This window comes from Ictalurus punctatus, chromosome 6 (assembly GCF_001660625.3).
Source record: "Ictalurus punctatus breed USDA103 chromosome 6, Coco_2.0, whole genome shotgun sequence".
Lineage (NCBI taxonomy): Eukaryota > Metazoa > Chordata > Actinopteri > Siluriformes > Ictaluridae > Ictalurus > Ictalurus punctatus.
Window position 1 is genome coordinate 9,017,745 of NC_030421.2, and position 19,951 is coordinate 9,037,695.

Consider the following 19,951-nt stretch of genomic DNA (forward strand, 5'->3'; position numbering starts at 1 on the left):
CCTCACGTTACCCGAGTTACCTTTAGGTCTATTATGATCTGACCACACCTGCATTCAAAAGATGCAGGCTTGTTAGTAGTATAAATAATGAAGACTACAGCAGTGGACAGAGCTTTCTCTTATAAGGGAGAGCTATGGAATAGCCTTCCAAATTAATGTTCGGGACTCGAACAATCTTCAAGTCTCAATCTTTAAGTCTAGGTTTAAAATAATGATTTGTTTAGCCAAGCTTTCTGTTAATTCAATTCAATTACATTTTATTTGTATAGCGCTTTTAAAAGTGGACATTGTCTCAAAGCAGCTTTACAGAAATATATAAACACAGGATACAGATTTTAAGTTTGTGGATTGATCCCTATTGAGCGAGCCGGTGGTGAGGAAAATCTCCCTAAGATGATATGAGGAAGAAACCTTGAGAGGAACCAGACTCAGAAGGGAATCCATCCTTATCTGGGTAACAACGGATAGTGTGAAAGTAAAAGAAAGTTCATTATGGTTTAATATGAAGTCTTTGTTGAACAGTCCACTGTTAACCAAAGGAGACCTGAGTGCAAAACTGCATGTGGTTCTACAGGGCAGAACAGCACCATGACTACTTTAGAGCCACTTTCAAGAAATGGATCCATAATCGGAAAACTTTCAAACAAGGATTTTGGGCTTAATACTCATTTTGTTTATTGTCATGTTTGATGTACAGCTCATAGTAAAGGTGATTAAATCTATATCCAAGAAAAAGATTCTTACCAAGGATATGGCAGCAGCATTGAATGTCATTATATGGTGTACTTTTTCTACGGATCTCTTAATTGCTTTGGCTGTTATTACAGAATGTAGACAAGAACAGTTTGATTCAGGAGTGACCTTTACCGGTAGCTCAAGACCAAACCTAGGACCTTTCAGAACACCTTAAGAGTCCACACACTCTAATTTTAGATGCAGTTTGATATACTGACTGGAGACAAACAAAAAAAAATTAAAGAAAAAACAGTGGTTCTGTTATAGTGTGGGGGGATTTTTCAGAGAGGGGCAGAGGTTGGATTCGCTTGTCTGAATGATCATCTTTCTCCTATGATGAAACATTTCTATACCTGTTGAGAGTTGTTACTTCCAGGATGGCAAAGCTCCCATCCACAGGACACGACGGCTCACTGATGAGGATGAAAATAAATCTCAACCCACCTATGGGAGATTTTGGAACGTTACACAGGACTCTCCACCACCACCATCAAATAATTAATACATTAGCTAATGGAATATCTTCAGGAAGAATGGTGTTCATCCCTCCTGTACAGTTCCAAACACTTGCAGAGTTTATGCCAAGGAGGACTGAAGTTGTTCTAGCAGCGTGAGGTTGCCCAACACCTTACAGACACATCTTTTGCTGTTTTTCCTTTAATTTGTCACGTCTGTACTGCACAAAACACAAAATGTTGCAAGAGTTCCACCAAAGCCATGTCTTCTACCATATTTTCCCACACTCCCTTGAACTGCCACCAAATGTTAAAGCATTGCAACCTTTCGATCTCCAAGTATTAAGAGCTTCATTAAGGTTTCCCCACACTTCCTATGAAACCCTTGGATATTTCTTTTCAACCCTAGAACTCAACCATTAAATAAATATAAATAAAAACAAATGGCACAATATCATATTGTATTGTGTCAGTGCATTTTTTCTGTATTGAACTTGCAGTTTTATGGAAAGCTGTACACAGAAGTGGCAACATGCTTCAGAGCAGTCAGTGAATGGCACAGTGGAAGTTCAACTGTTAGTGGGTCTAATTAAAGGCTGCTAGGGTGTTGCTGCTGTGCCTCGATATGACTTCATCTTCTCCAGCCGTTTGTTCAGGTGGCTGTTACTTGCCTCTAACTCCTCAATCTTGTCCAGTGAAGTTCGGAGCTGGCAAAAATAAAAATAAAACACAGCTATGTATGTACACCAAATATATAAAAAAAAAAAAAAAAAAAAAAGATTGTACATATCACTGTGTTTGGGGATATTTATCATCAGCAGGTGAACTATAAAAAAACAACAACAACAAAAACAAAAACATACCTCTCTCTGCAGTTTGCGTTTCTCAGCTTTTAGTTCATCCTCCACTTTCTCTGCATTCTCTGCTGCAGATTTGTACCGAGTCACCTGACCCTCAAGTCTTGTGACCTGCCGTAGGACATGGAAGAGAATTAAATTGATGAAAGCCCATTCCAGTCCAATAAGAAATAGAATATATAGACTGTGTACCAGTTAAGACGACTTTATATTATACCAACCAAGTCTTGTGTTTTAAGCATTTGAGTGTTACTAAAATGTAGGGATGCTCCGGTCAGGATTTTTGAACCCGATACCGATTTCTTGACATCATGATTGGCTGATATTGATCCCAATCATCCAAGCTTTATATAAGCGATATGTAAGCTTTCTATTGACAGTCACTGTTAACCTTTTTTTCTCCAAATAAAGTAATACCACAGATGTTGCCTTGGTTATACTATTTACAGTAATGCTGCTTTAATTAATGAATCAAATAAATAAGCATAACAAATATTAATTTTACAATGAGCATTTTAATAGGCGTTTAAAAATACATGGCGAGTAGCAAATTTTTCATTGTTTCTTGAGACCACATAATTCCATGCCTAGATGACATGACCGCAGTGCTAAAGTTTAATGTCATCACGTGTTTTGAACCCCTCACATGTTTTACGTTATCAAATTATGATCGGTTCATGAGACCGGCCAAATTTAGAGACTACAGTGTCATAGAATGTGATTACTGGCCGAAACCAATTGGCGGCCGATTGATCGGAGCATCCCTAGTAAAATGTTAATGTGTATATAACACTTTTTTAAAAATCACAAATGTAACACTGAACAATACGATAGAAAAAAGTCTCCACAAAACCATACTAATAAAACACAATAACAATCCTAGGGGAAAGAATTGCCAGGGAATGACATTAGGAATGTGACGGTGAGGAAAATTTTTCCACTGGTTAATCAACATGTGACAACACAACAAAAAAACAGTACAATGACAAACTCACTTATATTAAACATAGAACTTTTGAAACCAAATCTTCCACCATCGTCTTGTCAGTCAGCTCGCCTCACTCTCGTTATGTGCTAAATGAAATCTGATCTGTGCTGTGACTCTGACTCATTTGGGTCATGCTGAATTGAGCAGACACATTCAGTTTTTAATTGTAGTGTCCATTCTCTAACTGAACTAAATGATTTTTATTACTATAAAAAAGCAAAACGACAGTGGGGGCGGTGCCGCGGTGGGCAAGTGATGTAATCGGTGTGCAGCCCCAACACCAGTAACACCGGGAACACAGGCTATCGCAGCAAGCCTAAATGCCATAAAAGAACGTACAGCCCTTTACCATCATGTGATGTTTTAAGTGTTTTAAGAGAATCATAAACACCTGTTCAATATGACAGACCAAATATGGAAGACCACATGCAGTAGTAATTAACTAGTTAATGTTTAAAGTAGCTATCATAAAAAAGTCTATGTCTGCTCCTGGTTAAGCATACTCATATTCAGCTTGATGCAGTGCTTTGACACTTCGGCCCATAAAGTTACATCTTAAATAGAAACTTATTAGTTTATGACCAGGCTTAAGGTGCAGCTCGCCCCAGGTGAAAACAGTCTCTCGACTCATAACAATGCATACAAGCAGACATAAATTATCACAGATCACTCACATTCTGTTCCAACGCTGAGATTTCCTGCTCTGATTTGACCAGCTTAAATTTAAGGTCACTGACTTGCCTGTTAGCATCTCCTATAAAAGCATGAACATTTTTTAAATATACACATCCACATTTGATATAAATTCACTAAAATATGGAACCTATATGTGGACCTCATAATTATAGAAATTTGTGGTCACAACAAGGAAAAGTGTTTTTATTCCTTCTTTAGCATATGGAGGTTAAGGTTGGGTGGATTAGAGGTAGGCATAGCTTTATATGTAAATAAAGAGGGCACAATACCACTTTTCCTTTCCAATATCAATACTGAAGCCTTATATGTATTTAACTAAAGCACATTACAAAACATGGCATCAAACATGATCTACACAAAAATAACAGAATTATTTATTTGATTAAACTCTTTCACACCTAAATCATGTACACTGCCAACTGTAATAAATAGAATGAAGTATAAAGCATACATAAAATAAATAACTAATAAATCAAATAATAAATAAGAAAAAAAACTAAATCATGTCTCTTTTAATCATGTCCATTTTATGCTGGTATTGCCTGATACTGATCCTGGGTATCGGACCAGTGCCATGTCTACTCATGAAGACAATAAAAGCTGTGTTTGTTTGTGTCTCACATACTCGGCATGTCCACGACATCGGCGTCAGTATCATTCTCCAGCACCTCTCCCTCTGGACTGCAGCTCTCATCTCCTCTATGCCTCTTTTTCGTCTGCTCATGTTGTTCTTTTAGAGTCTTCACCTGAATATAAACAGTGTAGGTCAATTTACAACCCACTCCTGACAGATACTTAAATATCAAATGTTGATTTTAATCTCACAACACACCCTTCTATTGTATGATAATGTGAAAATACAGCACGGTCACACTATAGACCTCTGAGATACCTGGTCAACGTTTAAAAGAGAGCTGAGGGTTTAAAATACATGTTTTATTTATTCATTTTATTTAATAATAAAATGAAATTTTATATTAAATGTACTAATATTTATAATATTCTCCACAAAGTAAATGGGTTCCAATCATTCCCCTGATGTATTATACTTTAACTTTGGTTACTGGGTTATCTTACAGTCATTTCCTCTGTTACCAATGTCACCTTTGACCTTCCACTTGGGGGTCTGGGTCCAGATCACTTTCAAATGGCTTTGAATGGAAAACTATAATGTATATGGCTAATTCTATACATTACTCAAAACTATACATCAAAGCTCTATATGTTAGCAAGTATAGCAACACAAGCACAACGCTTCGCAACAGGTTTACACTGTTCATAACTTGGTGACAAATGTATCATAGCTACTGTTAGATATCATTAACCCTTTGACTGCCGTTGGAATGTCAGTTAATAAAGGTCAATATCTCATCATAACCTATGCAAAAAACCTGGAGCAATATCATCAGATTAATGGGATTTTTGATGATCAACCACTATGAGGTGGCAACATACTGTGAAATACAGATAAATGTAGATTTTGTAGAACTGATTTCCATTTTCAATTAACCTACATTCTTAAGTAATGTACAACTAAAGTGAGCATTTCTCAAATGTGTGATTCTTACCTGTTCGAGCAAATTCTCTCGTTCATCCACCAGTTTTCGTAGACGGATTTCTGAAAAGCAGACCAAGAATTTATATCTATACCCAGTATATAATGGGTTTTTATATACATAAAGTTTTACATCTTATTTATTCATAAGTGTCTAATATATTAACCATTTGCAGTATATTACAGGCATGTCTAGAGATGCCCTAGCTGGTCCTAAAGGACCAAAGCAGCTGAGTTTTCCTGTTTAAAAAACACCCAGTTCTTTTTCCTGAGTTAAAGTATATATACTAAAAGATGTCTCAGAACTGATACATACATCAATTCAAAACAAATTGTCCTTCCATGGTTAAAAATAGAAATCAGACTTACAGCAGTAGGAGGAGCCAAGTTTATGGGAAGAAGGATTCAGTGCATGCAAATGAGATGTATATGGGACGTGGAGGGTGAAGATGGATAACATGCAGAAACTTCAGGAGTGAACATGGAACAACAAATACCGCTTCATGCAGCAGGGTCCTGATTACTGAATTCAGTCAGATTTGTTCACATTTATTTAAAATAGTATAAACATTATATATAAAACATACACACACACACAGCCATATACGAGCCTAGTTTAAATTACTGATGCTTTATTTTAAAGGTCTTCCATCATGACAATACAATCTCCCAGGGCTTTTGACATACAGAATGTGTGAAGGTGAAAGTCAATGGAATGTTAAACAGCTGTAAAACATTTAATAAGGAACCTGATATTTTAATATGGCACATGCAAATCAGTATAATGTGACAAGCCAAAAGTCCCTGATGGCAATTACACACACAAAAAAAATATTTTAATTATTTTTATCATCATGTGCAAAAAGGTAGTAAAATGCTGCACAATCTTTACAGTATGTAAACAGCATGTAAACTACCACAGTAATAATAATTAGAAAATAAATAAGCCATGAATTTCATTGAGCTCCAAATGTCATTAAACAAATCTGCAATGTGTTTTGACATTTTTAGAAATGTCTACATCTCACACAATCCTGCTATTGGAACCTACATCCATCTCACACAGCAAAACATTTCAATGCTTAAATGAGCTGTCTGTCTAAGTACAATTCAGTGCAATGTGCAAAGATAGAGTTTCATTCTTAAAGATAATTTTGGTCTAGATTTAAGTAAATATAATACACACTGTATGACTTGATTTTCCTGCATTCATGAAATTATTCAGGATTAGAAGCTTTTCAAACAAATTCTCATTGAAGTGGGTTTTAGTTAGGCTTTTTGAGACTTCATTATTTACTTTTATGATAACATCTTTTGGGACAGTATTAAGACATTTTGCAGTCCTCTTTAGTCTTCCCCTTTCCTTTCTTGCTTTCCTTTTTGGAGCCATTCTTTGCATCCTCCTTGTTTCTCTTAGATGTACCCTCTTTGAACTCCCTGATTTCCTGCTCTCCCATATTCTGACCTTCTTCTTGTGGAATGACACTACTGGCCTCCTGGTCTAACTCTCCTGTCTCAGGAAGAGGATCATCAAGGACCTGTACAAGATTTGCTGGACTTGTTTCCTGCTTGGCGCTTTCATAGTGCTCAACATGTATGATTTCTTCATGGTCTTGAGATCCTTGTTCATCTTTTCCTGTTATAAATTGTTGCTGACATTTGTTATGATCGTTCTCTGTTGTGGCTATCTGATCCACACCCTTGTCTCTTTCTATTGAGACATTCTGTTCATCTGTCTGTAACTTTTGGTCTTCATGTCCCTCTTCAGCATCTGCCAGCTCCTGTGGTTCACTGGTTGTACAAGACTGCTCTGTGTACCTGGAAATGCTTTTGTGTTCTTGCTGACACTCAGTATCTCCAAGCAAATTTCCTTCTGACCCGTTAACCTCCATATTAAACTCAAAAGATTCTCCAGACTCCACCTCACCTACATCCTCTTCTACACTGAATTCCTGATCTATGCGTGTTGGCTCCTGTGATTCTTGCTCCTGTTCAGGTACTTCAGCTGTAACTAATGTGTCTCCCAGCTGTGTGTCTCTCGATGTTTCTTGCTCTTCTTTTGGTACTTCAGCTGTAACTAATGCTTCACACAGCTGTGTCTCTGTGGATGTTTCTTGTTCCTGTTCAGGTACTTCAGCTGTAACTAATGCTTCACCCAGCTGTGTGTCTCTCGATGTTTCTTGCTCTTCTTTTGGTACTTCAGCTGTAACTAATGTGTCACCCAGCTCTGTGTCTGTTTCTTGATCTTCTTTTGGTACTTCAGCTGTAACTAATTTGTCACCCAGCTGTGTGTCTGTGGATGTTTCTTGCTCTTCTTTTGGTACTTCTTCTGTATCTAATGTGTTACCCAGCTGTGTGTCTCTGAATGTTTCTTGCTCTTCTTTTGGTACTTCTGCTGGATATAATGTGTCACCCAGCTGTGTGTCTGTGGATGTTTCTTGCTCTTCTTTTGGTACTTCTGCTGTATCTAATATGTTACCCAGCTGTGTGTCTGTTTCTTGATCTTCTTTTGGTACTTCAGCTGTAACTAATTTGTCACCCAGCTGTGTGTCTGTGGATGTTTCTTGCTCTTCTTTTGGTACTTCTTCTGTATCTAATGTGTTACCCAGCTGTGTGTCTCTGAATGTTTCTTGCTCTTCTTTTGGTACTTCTGCTGGATATAATGTGTCACCCAGCTGTGTGTCTGTGGATGTTTCTTGCTCTTCTTTTGGTACTTCTGCTGTATCTAATATGTTACCCAGCTGTGTGTCTGTTTCTTGCTCTTCTTTTGGTACTTCAGCTGTATCTAACGTGTCACCCTGCTGTGTCTCTCTCGACGTTTCTTGCTCTTCTTTTAGTACTTCTGCTGGACCTAATGTTTCACCCAGCTGTGTGTCTGTGGATGTTTCTACACTGGTTTCATCAAGTTGAATAATCTCATCAATTGTTTCTATTTTTACTACATCTTTGGTAGTTTCAGTTATATCTTTCTCAAGGTTTACCTCAGAAGAGTTTTCAGAGTCAGGAAAATCAGCACAGACAGCAACAGCGTCATCAGTGTTGCTAAGCAATTTGTATTTGCCATTAGAAGCATTTAACTCACCAGTAGTAATTTCCAATGGAAAGCCATAAGTAGGGATTTCAATATTAATTTCTGTTTTGGAGTCCAAAGGTGGGATGGAGTCAGTGCTGCTTGTGCAATCAGTCCAATTAATGATTGGTCCTAAAATGTTTCCAGGGCCAGTATTAGGGCTTTGTAGTTCTAGGGATTCTGCTGCTTTTTGCATCAGGTCAGTCCTTTCATCAATATTCACATTAACTGAAACTTTCTCATTTATTGTTGCTTCCTCTGAATGTAGAGTGTTATACTCTGAAACTGACTCTACAGTCTGAACTGAACTGCTCTCTATGAGCTGGTTTTCATTCTTGTCCCCTATTTCTGAATGAACCTCTTTTTCATCACAACTATGCTTTTGTTTCTGTTTACTTTTCTTTTTCTTCTTCTTCTTTTTTCCTGAAACACTGGCACTTTGAGAATGTGATGTTGTATCTATTTTTGCTGATGGCAAACTGTCAGAAACCATTCTGATCTGAGAATCTCCAGCCACAGTTTCATCTAGGTGATCTCCATCTTTTTCTGATATCTCACAGGTGGATTTTTCTGTGGAATCAGTATTTCCCTCTTTTATAGTCTCACTTCTTTTAACATACAGTGAACTCTCTTGCTGATCTGTCCTCATATCTTCCATAATAATTGCAACAGGTTCTGGTGCTACATCATTACCTTTTGAAATTTCCAATACAACTTGTTCCTCTGCTTCAACCGCAAAAACATTCTGAGGTTTTTCAACATTAATCTGGATTTTCTCTGTGCTGTTATTTATATAATTTCCAAGACCCACATCATTTTGTGCTACTAAAAGAGATTCAGAAGAATTGCCAGAGGCAGATGTAGGCAGGTGATTCTCTTGAATTCCATGGTCAAAATCCTTTGGGTGTTGGAACTGGCCACCTCTGGAGCCCCCTACATTTTCACCTCTAAACAGCTGCAACTCCTGAGTGCCTGGGAGATTGATTGAGGAATCAATGGTAGAGGAAATAAGAAAATGTTTGCTGTTTACAATATACATTTTTAAAGGTGAAATAAATAAATAAAAAGGAAGGAAGAATAGAGTGTTCAGGCTACAAAGCATAGCTACTGATCAAATGTAAACATTGAAGAGAGAGAAACATGCTGCACCAAAATGGTGTTAATCCATGAAAACATGGAAAGCGTAAGACAAGATAAAGTCAACTTCACAGTTATTGGGACTCAAGAGAACTGGCAGAAATTATTACATAACAAATATACATGATTCATTTAGTGATTTTCCAGCTCAACCAATGAGCTGTTGCCTTTGCCCAAATATCACTTTATACACATGAAAAACTGTCATCCATCACCATGGGGGGACAAAGTGCTTTGCTGACATGCACTAGCCATTAAGCACAATCGCAATAAATACAAGTTTACAAACTTGTCAGTAAAGATAATGAGGCAAAAATAATTCCAAGGGAACCGTTTTAGATTTGTACAATTTAGTTGATTCTTGTGGTTATCAATTTCACAGCTAACTGTTAAATGCCACTTGCAGAACAATAATCTGTGTAAAACAACGGAACAAAAAAGCCCTTGCTGAGAGAAACTCAAAATACAGCATGTGAATTTCAGAAAGCAACAAAATACCATCCAATAGCCTGAACCAATCTCGTTACTACATAATTGCCAGAAAAACAAGAACTACTGCTAGTTTGATCATGGTTGATAAGTATACAAATTTCACAATTAAGAGGGAGAGATGGCTTTAGACAATTGAGGGGATGCCATGAGCGGGTGCAAATGTTCACTTAAGACCTTCAAATATACAACTTTTGGACGAAGAGAAAACAGCTTCTGCCATCAGGTAATAGATGCAACATTATAAACTATCTTACTCCCAAAAAAAAAAAAAAAAAATCAGACAGTCTGAAAATACAGACAATCAAACCTTTACAATCAAAAACAGGAAGGAAATCGGAGTGCATTCCAGAATAATTATTTAAAACAAAAGGGAGATGTAGCTGTGTGTTAATATTCAGAAATCACAGTCAACATGCTGAAGCCCTGAGATGTACATGATGCCAAAATCACCTGTTAGCTTAAGCTAGCGCACAGCAAGAGCAAAAAGATATCTACTTTTGTATTTGTATCTGTATTTGGCCAACAGAAGCTTACCTAATACACTGCTCCCTTGTTGCAATTCAGTGCAGGCTGATCCACCAGTCACATTTTCTTCCACTTCCCCATTGGTGCGCAAGTCTGGTCCAAGGACAATGCCATGTTTCTGTAATAATTATTTTATGGTTAAATGATTAAGCTAAAAATAGACTGGAACAATGTTCATGACATTGGCACATGAGGGGTTTCTAAGGCATATGTGAGGGGTTTCTAAGGGGTATGAGAAGGTACGTGAGGGTACATCCAACTCCAAAGTGTGATTGATGAAATGGTTTTCTTCTGAAGTATCACATGGTGTTGGAGTAAAGACAAATCAGTGTTCCCCCCCCCCCTTCTTCTTTTTTTTTTTTATTTATTTTTTTTTTTTTACAATTTAAATGAAAACATTACATGCTGGATGAAATGCAATTCAATCTACCAGGTAAATATACTTTAAAATTAAAGCAGCATCTGTCTAAATGCCATATATCTTTGCATTTAACCGTGTACATTTACCTTTAAAATGTCTTTGAGTTGAACCACCTCATCCCTGAGTTCATCCCGCTCATTTCGAATGGCATCAGAAAACTCCTTCTGTCTTTCTAAGGCCTGAGAAGAACCCAAAAGTGTTTTGGCAAAGATGAAGCAGTATACTTAAATACATACATATATGTGCACACACACTTATTTATTACAACCTTTTCAGACAATATGACAATACTTGTCATATATGTCAATGTTCTGAGCTAATGTGTTCTTGACTCATTAGATGAATAGCCTCGTGTAGCATACCCCAATTTTTTTATCCTTCCATTCAATAGTTTCCTGCAGGTCAGAAATCTCCCTAACAAAGCCCTCTTGTTTGATGTGTAAATGACGTATCTCCTGGTGGAAGTATGAAGCAGTATGGAAACCAAAGCGTAAGGAGAAAAAGAAGCAGAAGGAGGAGCATAGAAGGAAGGGAGAATGCAAAAGATCAAATCAAGTCAAAAGTGTTTTAAATGGTAATGAGTTTAAGAGAACTATTTCAGTACAGTCATAGACACAGTACTCACAGTAAGGAGCTCTTCACTTTGTTTCAATGCTTCTTTTTGCTCGCTGAACTGAAACTGGAGTATACTGTGGGCGTGCTTCTCTCGCTCCAGATCCTGAAAGGATGGTACATCGCTTTAAAAAGGGTGTACAAAAGAGCTATTTCTTCTAATTTATATAGTGAATGCTGTTGGCAGGGTGACCTTTCAGTGTAATGTATAAAATCATCACTTTTTATGGTGCCATTTTCATTGCTCACATTTACTGTATTTTTATTTATTTGATTAAATTTTAGTTCTTTATTTACTTTTTTCACGCCATCATAAAGTTAGTGATCCATGATGAATGACTGTGGAATGTACATGAGCATACTATACTGTATAAAATGTCTCTGCAAAGATGATCTTAACGGCATCTTAATGTTGTTTTATTTTACCTAGACAAGTCAATGTTCAGAGCACTGTTTAATGGATCAAAATTTTATGCACTACCAAAAACAATAAATTCTGAAAGAAATTAACTTTCTTAAAGTAGAACAACTTGGATCCAGCGTAACTAATGTTACTGTAGCTGAATGTCCACAAATCCCCACATCCACACTCTAAAATCTATTTTTTGGATTTTGCAAAGTTTTACATAGATATTATTTGATTCCATGCAATATCATATCTGCAATAATTTAAGATGGCATGGCTGCGAGTGAGATACTAACATCAGCATTGTCTGTCACTTCCAAGATCAATGATTTATCGGCTACTGTAGAAACAGTCTCCACCCAATCACTAACTCTTATCAGTCTTTTTTTAGGCATGGCCATTTACAACTAGTTCTTTATGCTTAAGAACATAGAGCATAGATCATATTTAACTCTTCATCATCATCGCTTTGCAGTCAACACAAAAGACACCAGAACTGGACACTGCTTCTCTGAGATGATCAATGGTAAGGCAGTGAAAATAGCTGCTGTTAGGCATTCTACAGCTGTGTGTAGTGGGAATCAGCTAACCACAATGTGTGTGCATTGCATATAGAGTAACAGAATGAAGTCTCAGGTCTACTAGGATGTGGATGACAGGGCATGTGTAAGCTGAGGAATGACTCACAGAGGGAGAAAATAAATGTTCAGTTTATCGCCAGCTTTGGAGGACAGGTTACATCTGTAGCTCCGACTGCAGTCACAACCTACTACACAGGTAGTTTCATGGTGTACATAAGGACCAATGCATACGAAGTGTGAACAATGGGAACAATGACCATGGACATCGGTATTTGTATCAGATGCCATGTCATAAGTCGCTTCGGACGTCGTTCTTGTCATGTGTGCACGTAAGAAGTTAGCCAGGTAACCATAACTTTCCCTGGCAATTAGGAAAGGTGAAATAGATCAGTTAAATACATATTTTTGCAAATTCACCACTGAACCTATAGATAGTTAGAAGAAGTTAATTATAAAAAATGAGTTTGGCTTTAATCAAGCACTATTATAATCGGGCAGAAATTCTATAATAAAGACATTTAGTAGACAAATGGTTAGAAGGCAGGCAAATACAGTCATGTGAATACTGAAATAAATACACCCCATTGAAATTGTTGCCTTTTTTGACGTATTTTGCCAAGCAAACATTTTATCCTCTCTGAAACAGTGCTTATTAATAAAGTTGATATACTTGAAAAAAAAAAAAAAAAACACAAGGAAAATTAGTTTTTTTCCATTGTTTATTTAACATAAATTTCGATAGAGGTAATATTCTTCTGTGGAAAAAGTAAAAATACACCTGTTATAACTTGTAGGCATTTTGCATAATTGTCCACCAATCTCTGACATCAGCTTGCTGGAATTTTTGACCACTCCTCCATGTAATATTCTTTCATTTTCAAGATGTGTGAGGGTTTTCTTGCATACTCTCCCATTTCAAATCCCCCCACAATATTTAAATCGGATTCAAATCTGGGTTTTGACAAGACCATTCCAGAACCCTCAATTTCTTCTTTTTGAGCCATTCCTTGGTGGATTTTCTAGTGTGCTTAGGACAATTTCCTGTTGAAAAGTCCACTTTCAAAACTTCAACTTGAGGACAGATGGCCTCACATTATCTTCAAGCACTCTTGGATATGATGCAGAATTCATAGTTGAATCAGTGAATGGAAACTCTCCAGTCCATGAGGCAGCAACGCAACCCCAAACCATGACATTTCCACCACTGTGCTTCACAGGTGCTATGAGGTGCTTCTCCTGAAAAGCTGTCTTTGGTCTGCACTAAACATGTCCGCTGTTACTGTGACCAAACATCTCTATCTTTGCTTCATCTGGTCAGAGCACATTATTCCAAAAGGCCTGGTCTTTGCATATATGCTCATTGGCAAACTGTAGTATTGCAAAGGCTTTTTCCTGGCATGCAGGTCAAATCTCTTTCTGATTGTAGACGCATGCACTTTAACACCAACATTTGCAAGACTTATTAGCAGATCTTGTGATGAAATTTTGGAGTACTTGGAGACTTCTTTTTGCAAAAGACGGTCTGCTCCTGCACTGAATCTGCTGGGACAGCCAGTCCTGGACAAATAGGCAGTTGTTTGAAATCTGCACCATTTGTACATTATTTTCCTTACAGTGGAATGATGTATTTCAAATAATTTGGAGATCTTTTTAAATTCCTTGCCAGACTCATAGGTACCCACAACCTTTTTTCTGAAAGCCTTACAGAACTCTTTAGATCTTGGCATGATGACACCACACACACACACCTCAATAGCAAAGGGAACACCAGACACTACATATGAGAGGGGTATAAATAAGACAGGTTCCACCTGCTCTCCCTAAGCAGGTTCTAATCACTGGCACCCAATCTTTAACACCTGATTCTAATGTTATTGATTTGAAGGTGTGATAAATGTGGAGGGTGTACTTACTTTTTCCATGTGACTGATCTGATGATTTTTTTTGTTAATTTAAATTGTGAAAATTACTACAATATGTCAATTTTGTGCACCATTTAATAGTGCATCAACTTTATTAATAGGCACTGTTTCAAAGAGAATCAAATGTTTGCTTGTCCAAATGCGTCAAAAATATTTCCATAGAGTGTACCTATTTTTTCACGACTGTACATCTTTTTTGAAATCACACAATTCAGCATAAAATATAAGATGACCAGGTAAGTAAAGCTTTTATCGACTAATATAAGCACGCTACAAAATCATTAGAAGATTCTATCTTATGGCTAAATACAAACACTTTGTATGAGTTTTTGTTTGGTATTGGGTAGGTATTTGGGTTTGGTTTTGAAGTGAGAGCTGCTTGCTTTGGTTAGACTTGGCAACATTCCTACAGACAAACCTTGAAATGTACATGCACACACACACACACACCCATCTGCAGTGCAAGGTCATGGTGCTGTGTGCGCGTAAAAGTTTGATTAGTGCCATTTCCCATTTTTTAACTGATCCATAATGTGATCGTCACAGGAACACCCAACTATAAAAATGCTATTAATCATGTGACCCTAACTCTGATTAAAACATACCTTACTCTTCTCCTCACACTCTCGCCGAGTCTCAGCCAAAAGCTCCTCCAGCTCCATCAGAGAGTCTTTCAAAGTGTCCACCTCATACATCAGATTGGATTTCTCATTATCCAACTGAGCACTGGACACCATAGCCTTGCGATATTTCCCCTCCATGTCTGCCAGAGAATCCTAAAAGTGATATAAAAGCTTGAGCATTGTTTAGTCACAAGCACACATATTTCATTACAGAATTATAAAGTAGATGCAAATACACACTGACACAATGAAAGGCATGAGCAGAGATCTGCAGTGTGTATTTAAGGCCATAAACATGACAGCAAAGAAGAAAGTCAGGCTAAAGACTGCTAAAATTAGGCTTATAACACAAGGTAATGGAAAATTATAATGGAAAATCCATGAATAGCATTGTACACATCTTAATAATGATGTGTACACTGCTACACAATTACCATATTTTTGTAGACGCCAAGAGTTGTAAGTTACACTATAAAGGGGATCATTTGTTAGGGGCTTTGAGGTCGGTGTGCAACTGTACCATAGTCTGCTCCTCAAATAGTTTTTTTTGCTGCTAACATTACAGTGAAAGCCCACCATGCGAGCAGAAAGTGGCATTATAATAATGGTTTTGATCTGACAAACAAAAAAAAAGTTATTTAAATGAATTATGTGGCCTCAAAAAAGAAAACTGCTATAACTAAAAACATACTTTTTTTTTTTAAATGCACGTCTTAGTTTCCACATTGCCTTGACTGTGCAGTGTACCTTGATTTCTTTGAGGCTTTGCATGTACTTGGCCTCCACATCATGGATCTGATCCTTAAGTTCATGAATCTCCTAAATAAACAGTATGGAAGAGTGAGAGGGAAGAGGTTAAAGAAATTAGTTTAACATGAGGCAGCAGTGATGAGACAGGCAACAGACAATCATTTGCAAAGAATAATATACTACGACCTATAAGAGCACATTGAACAGGGGGAAAATGACAAGTATAACAATAATGAGTAAACTTTATATAAAATGCTGAGATTTTCTGGCCTGCCCTAGCTGTAGTCTTAATGCAGAAGTATTCAGATCTTACTTATAATGTTCAGGTATACAACTACAAATTATCATGATCCAGTCTGTTGCTTCTTCTACACATTCTATGTACAACCCATGGCAAGAATTATTGACTCACCACACTTAGAAGATGTTCAACCTACTTTTTTTACTTTGTAAAAAATATTTTTGTTTAATAGCTGAACATTCCGGCTTTGTGAAACATACCTCAAACAAGTTAAATGAATTTATTTTAATTAATGGCATTAATTAATCAAGTAGGGGGAAAAAATTATGGAAATCACCTTGTATTTTGCATTTCTAAAATAAATACCAGCACAAGTCTAAAAATGCAATTTAGTCTGCAGTTAAAAGAGTGCGCTTACAGAACTTAACTTTGGACTTTTTGAAAGGAAGCATGGCCCCAACAATAAGAGTTGTCAATTGAAACAATGGAAAGGATTATAAAACTCCTTCAAGCAGGGAAATCCAACAGGGAGTGTTGCAAAAGATGTTGGTTGTTCCCAGTCAGCTGTGTCTAAAATTTGGTGCAAGTATATACAAAATGGGAAGGTTATAAAAGGAAAACATACGGGTGGACCAAGGAAGACATCAAAGCATCAGGATTGAAAACTCAAAGCAATATGCCTTGAAAATAGAAAATGCACAACAAAACAAATGAAAAACAAATGAGTGTTAACAGGAGTCAATGTCTGCGATAGAACTGTAAGAAATCAGCTGAATGAAATGGGATTTACGTATAGAAAAGCCAAACGCAAACCATCACTAACACATAAACTGAAGAAAACAATGTTACAGTGGGCTAAAGTGAAGCAATCATGGAGTGATTGGGTGAAAGTGATATTCAGTGATGAATCACAAATCTGAATTGGTCAAGGAGATGATGCTTTGTCTGAGATGAACTTTTGTCTGGTGCCGTTCTAATGAAACATATAAAGATGACAGAAAGAAAACAATCAAATTTCCCCACTCATTTATGATATGGGGTTTCATGTCAGGTAAAGGACCAGGGGAGACCTCAGCAGTCAATGCACAGGTGTATACTGAAATGGTGGACACTTTCTCATTACATCGATAGAAAGTAGATTTGATGAAGTGATTTTTCAAAATGATAATGAATCTGACTACAAAGCAAAGAGTGTTAAAGCTTTTCTTCAGGAAAGATAAATCAACTCAATGACATGACCAGCAAACAGTCCAGATCTCAATCCCACAGGGTTGCACAATTAATCGAATAATGTTCTCAATTACGATTTTGCCTGCCCACGATTACATGAACATGACTGACTGCGATACTGACGTTTAAAGTTCGTCCTCCGCTCATAGAAAACTCTGCTGCAGATCAAATCAAGCACTTCCTAAACTTACAGCCAATCACCATAGAGCAGCGCAGGGATGACATCATTTTGTATGCCAAAACCCGGAAATGGTGTTAGCATTTTAGAGCTCGTGCTGCGAGCTTCGCTTCAGGTTTCAGAGCGAGCGTGCTGCAGCGCTTGCGCTAGGGGAAATCATGACACTAACAAGTTGCTAAATGGGACTACAGACGATGTCGGGGACATTAAACGTCATCACGCCTTACAGGAAAAAAAACTTTGCAGATAAACTGGATCAGGTATGCTGTGCACAATTCCCCCCCAAAAAACATGGACGATCCATAGAGTAAATCTGTATTATGGAAAATGTTTTAAATCAAGTTTGGAAAAGTTGTGGGAAGCTTGGTGATGGTGACGAAGTCAAACGAACGTGGTGTAGTTCGTTTATAGCATACGGTTAGCTGTTTATTTTGGGGGATTGTATTTAGGCTTCAAACTTCATAAAAGTGGTGTTCATTTGTGAAAATGATCTTGATGGATAAAACGTGTTAGTATTGTAAACTTTTGTTGACCACAGAGATTATTTTTTGTGATAATCCAAAAGCCTATGGGAAAATCCTATTGGGTTTTTTGTCGAGGGAACCAGTGTGATGATAACTTCCGGGTTCCAGTAGAAAATGACGTCATCCCTACACCTCTCTATTGGGTGATTTGGCTGAGTCTCTCCTCTTGTAAACACCGTTATTGCCTTTTCTGCATAGGCCGAATTGTTTTCATTTGGTTGCATATTGTTATATTGGATTGTATATTTACATTTGGTTGATGTCATTTTTATTGTTACTTATCCTATATTTTGGGTGCAATTTTATTTATATTTTGCTTCTACAAGATGATGCATTTTAAGGACCAGTCTAATTTAATGCAAAGATTTGTACATTAGGAGGAATGTAGCACAACATGGAGGTGAAAGCAGCTGTCTGTTTATTTAAAAGTGCAATAAAAATATGTTGCCCCTAAAATCAATGAATAATCGTGAAAAATAATCCTGATCTCAATATTGATAAAAAATAATCGTGATTATCATTTTGGCCATAATTGTGCAGCCCTACAATCCCATTAAAATTTATTTAAAGGCTCCATCCTGCAAAGCTGATTTACTATTTGAGAAAGTTGAAAACAGCTTGATGGGGATATAGTTTTTACTGTTTTTCATTAGCGAAGTCCATGCCTCAAAGATTTCAGGCCGTCATAAAAGCCTGAGGAGGAGCAGCAACAAAATACTAATTGTGATTTTTTTTGTTGATGATTCCATATTTTTTCCCCTGAATTTGATCTGGGTAAAAAAAGCCATTAATTAAAACAATGTCATTAAATTTGTTTGAGGTATGTTTCACAAAGCCAGAATATTCAGATATTAAACAAAAATTGTTTTGTGTCATATTTGTGGTTTGTTTATTTGCTACAAATTTAAAAAGCCGGGTGAACAACAAATGATCACTTTTGCCAGGAGCTGTACTAAAGTAAACAGTGAGACTTTTAGCCTCATATTTTATTTCCTGTAAATTCTGGTTTGGTAAAACTTACACTGCCCTCTAGTGTACACACTCCTATCAGAATGTTGAAAGATACCCATGTTAACATTCACGTACTAGAGCAGAATTTACAGCAGCCCTTCATCTTTGCTGGAAGTTAACACATGATACACTACAAATAGTAATCAACTCACTTTACTTCAGACCACTTCAGCAGATGTACATACAGAGCACACTCTAAACATACAGCACAGAACACAGGCAAGATTATTATCAGATTATTATCAGATTATTATAAATCTCAACACACCTACACTCACACAACACATTGTCTACTAGGAGCTAGGAATGTGTTGTATGCATGTGAATAGTAATGAGCATATAATTTTATACTGCCACAGAAAAAAGTCCACACTCCACTTAAGATAAACCATGGAAGATGAAAATTGTCTGTTGAGAAAATATGGAAAAATCCCAACAACTTTATTACTCCTATTGATTACAACACAGAATGGGGTATACTAGTCTATATGTTCCCAACCTTGTGGTCACAGGTTTTTACTACTGAGTACTATGAAGATAAACTTGAATTATGGAATATTAAAATAATAACTATCCATCCAATAATTAAATTACCTTTAACACCTCATTAAACCTATGATAATTATTCAATTTGTAGCTTCTCTTAAGCCTACTTTACACCAGACCTCAGTGCCGCCACACCCAACACACTTACACTTCAACCAAACATCAACCTTCTATAAAGGACAGTGGAACAATGGAAAGAAAGCATATTTTCTCTGTTTAGGTTTTATTTTATGTGCATGCTGTGCCTGCTAGAAATCGGACAAAATACAACATTAATGCTACATGTTGCAGCGTATGCCCCTTATCTAAACAGCTCAGCTATATTTCAGGCTGTGTCTTGCTGAAGCAGTGTGTGCTCTGGCATTAATAATTCTTCATAAAAAATGTAATTCAATT

The 19,951-nt window shown here is 37.0% G+C and overlaps 1 protein-coding gene across 23 annotated transcripts in view; it reads right to left on the reverse strand.

Annotated features, from left to right (window-relative positions):
• Positions 1-230: 230 nt before the first annotated feature.
• lrrfip1a (leucine rich repeat (in FLII) interacting protein 1a) overlaps positions 231-19,951 on the reverse strand; it is a 62,091-nt gene continuing 42,370 nt past the window's right edge. For 21 of the 23 annotated variants that reach the window (XM_017469680.3, XM_017469679.3, XM_047156161.2 and 18 more), the window contains 7 exons: positions 15,823-15,894; positions 15,058-15,228; positions 11,557-11,649; positions 11,294-11,386; positions 11,018-11,110; positions 10,520-10,628; positions 5,898-9,328 (listed from right to left, as the gene is read on the reverse strand). In XM_017469680.3, the coding sequence (XP_017325169.2) occupies positions 6,612-9,328; positions 10,520-10,628; positions 11,018-11,110; positions 11,294-11,386; positions 11,557-11,649; positions 15,058-15,228; positions 15,823-15,894 (3,348 nt within the window). In that variant the 3' untranslated portion in view covers positions 5,898-6,611. Of the gene's footprint in view, positions 1,898-2,053; positions 2,159-3,709; positions 3,790-4,356; positions 4,478-5,299; positions 5,350-5,897; positions 9,329-10,519; positions 10,629-11,017; positions 11,111-11,293; positions 11,387-11,556; positions 11,650-15,057; positions 15,229-15,822; positions 15,895-19,951 lie in introns of those variants that run through there. The other 2 variants (XM_017469694.3, XM_053680832.1) reach the window with 2 other exon arrangements.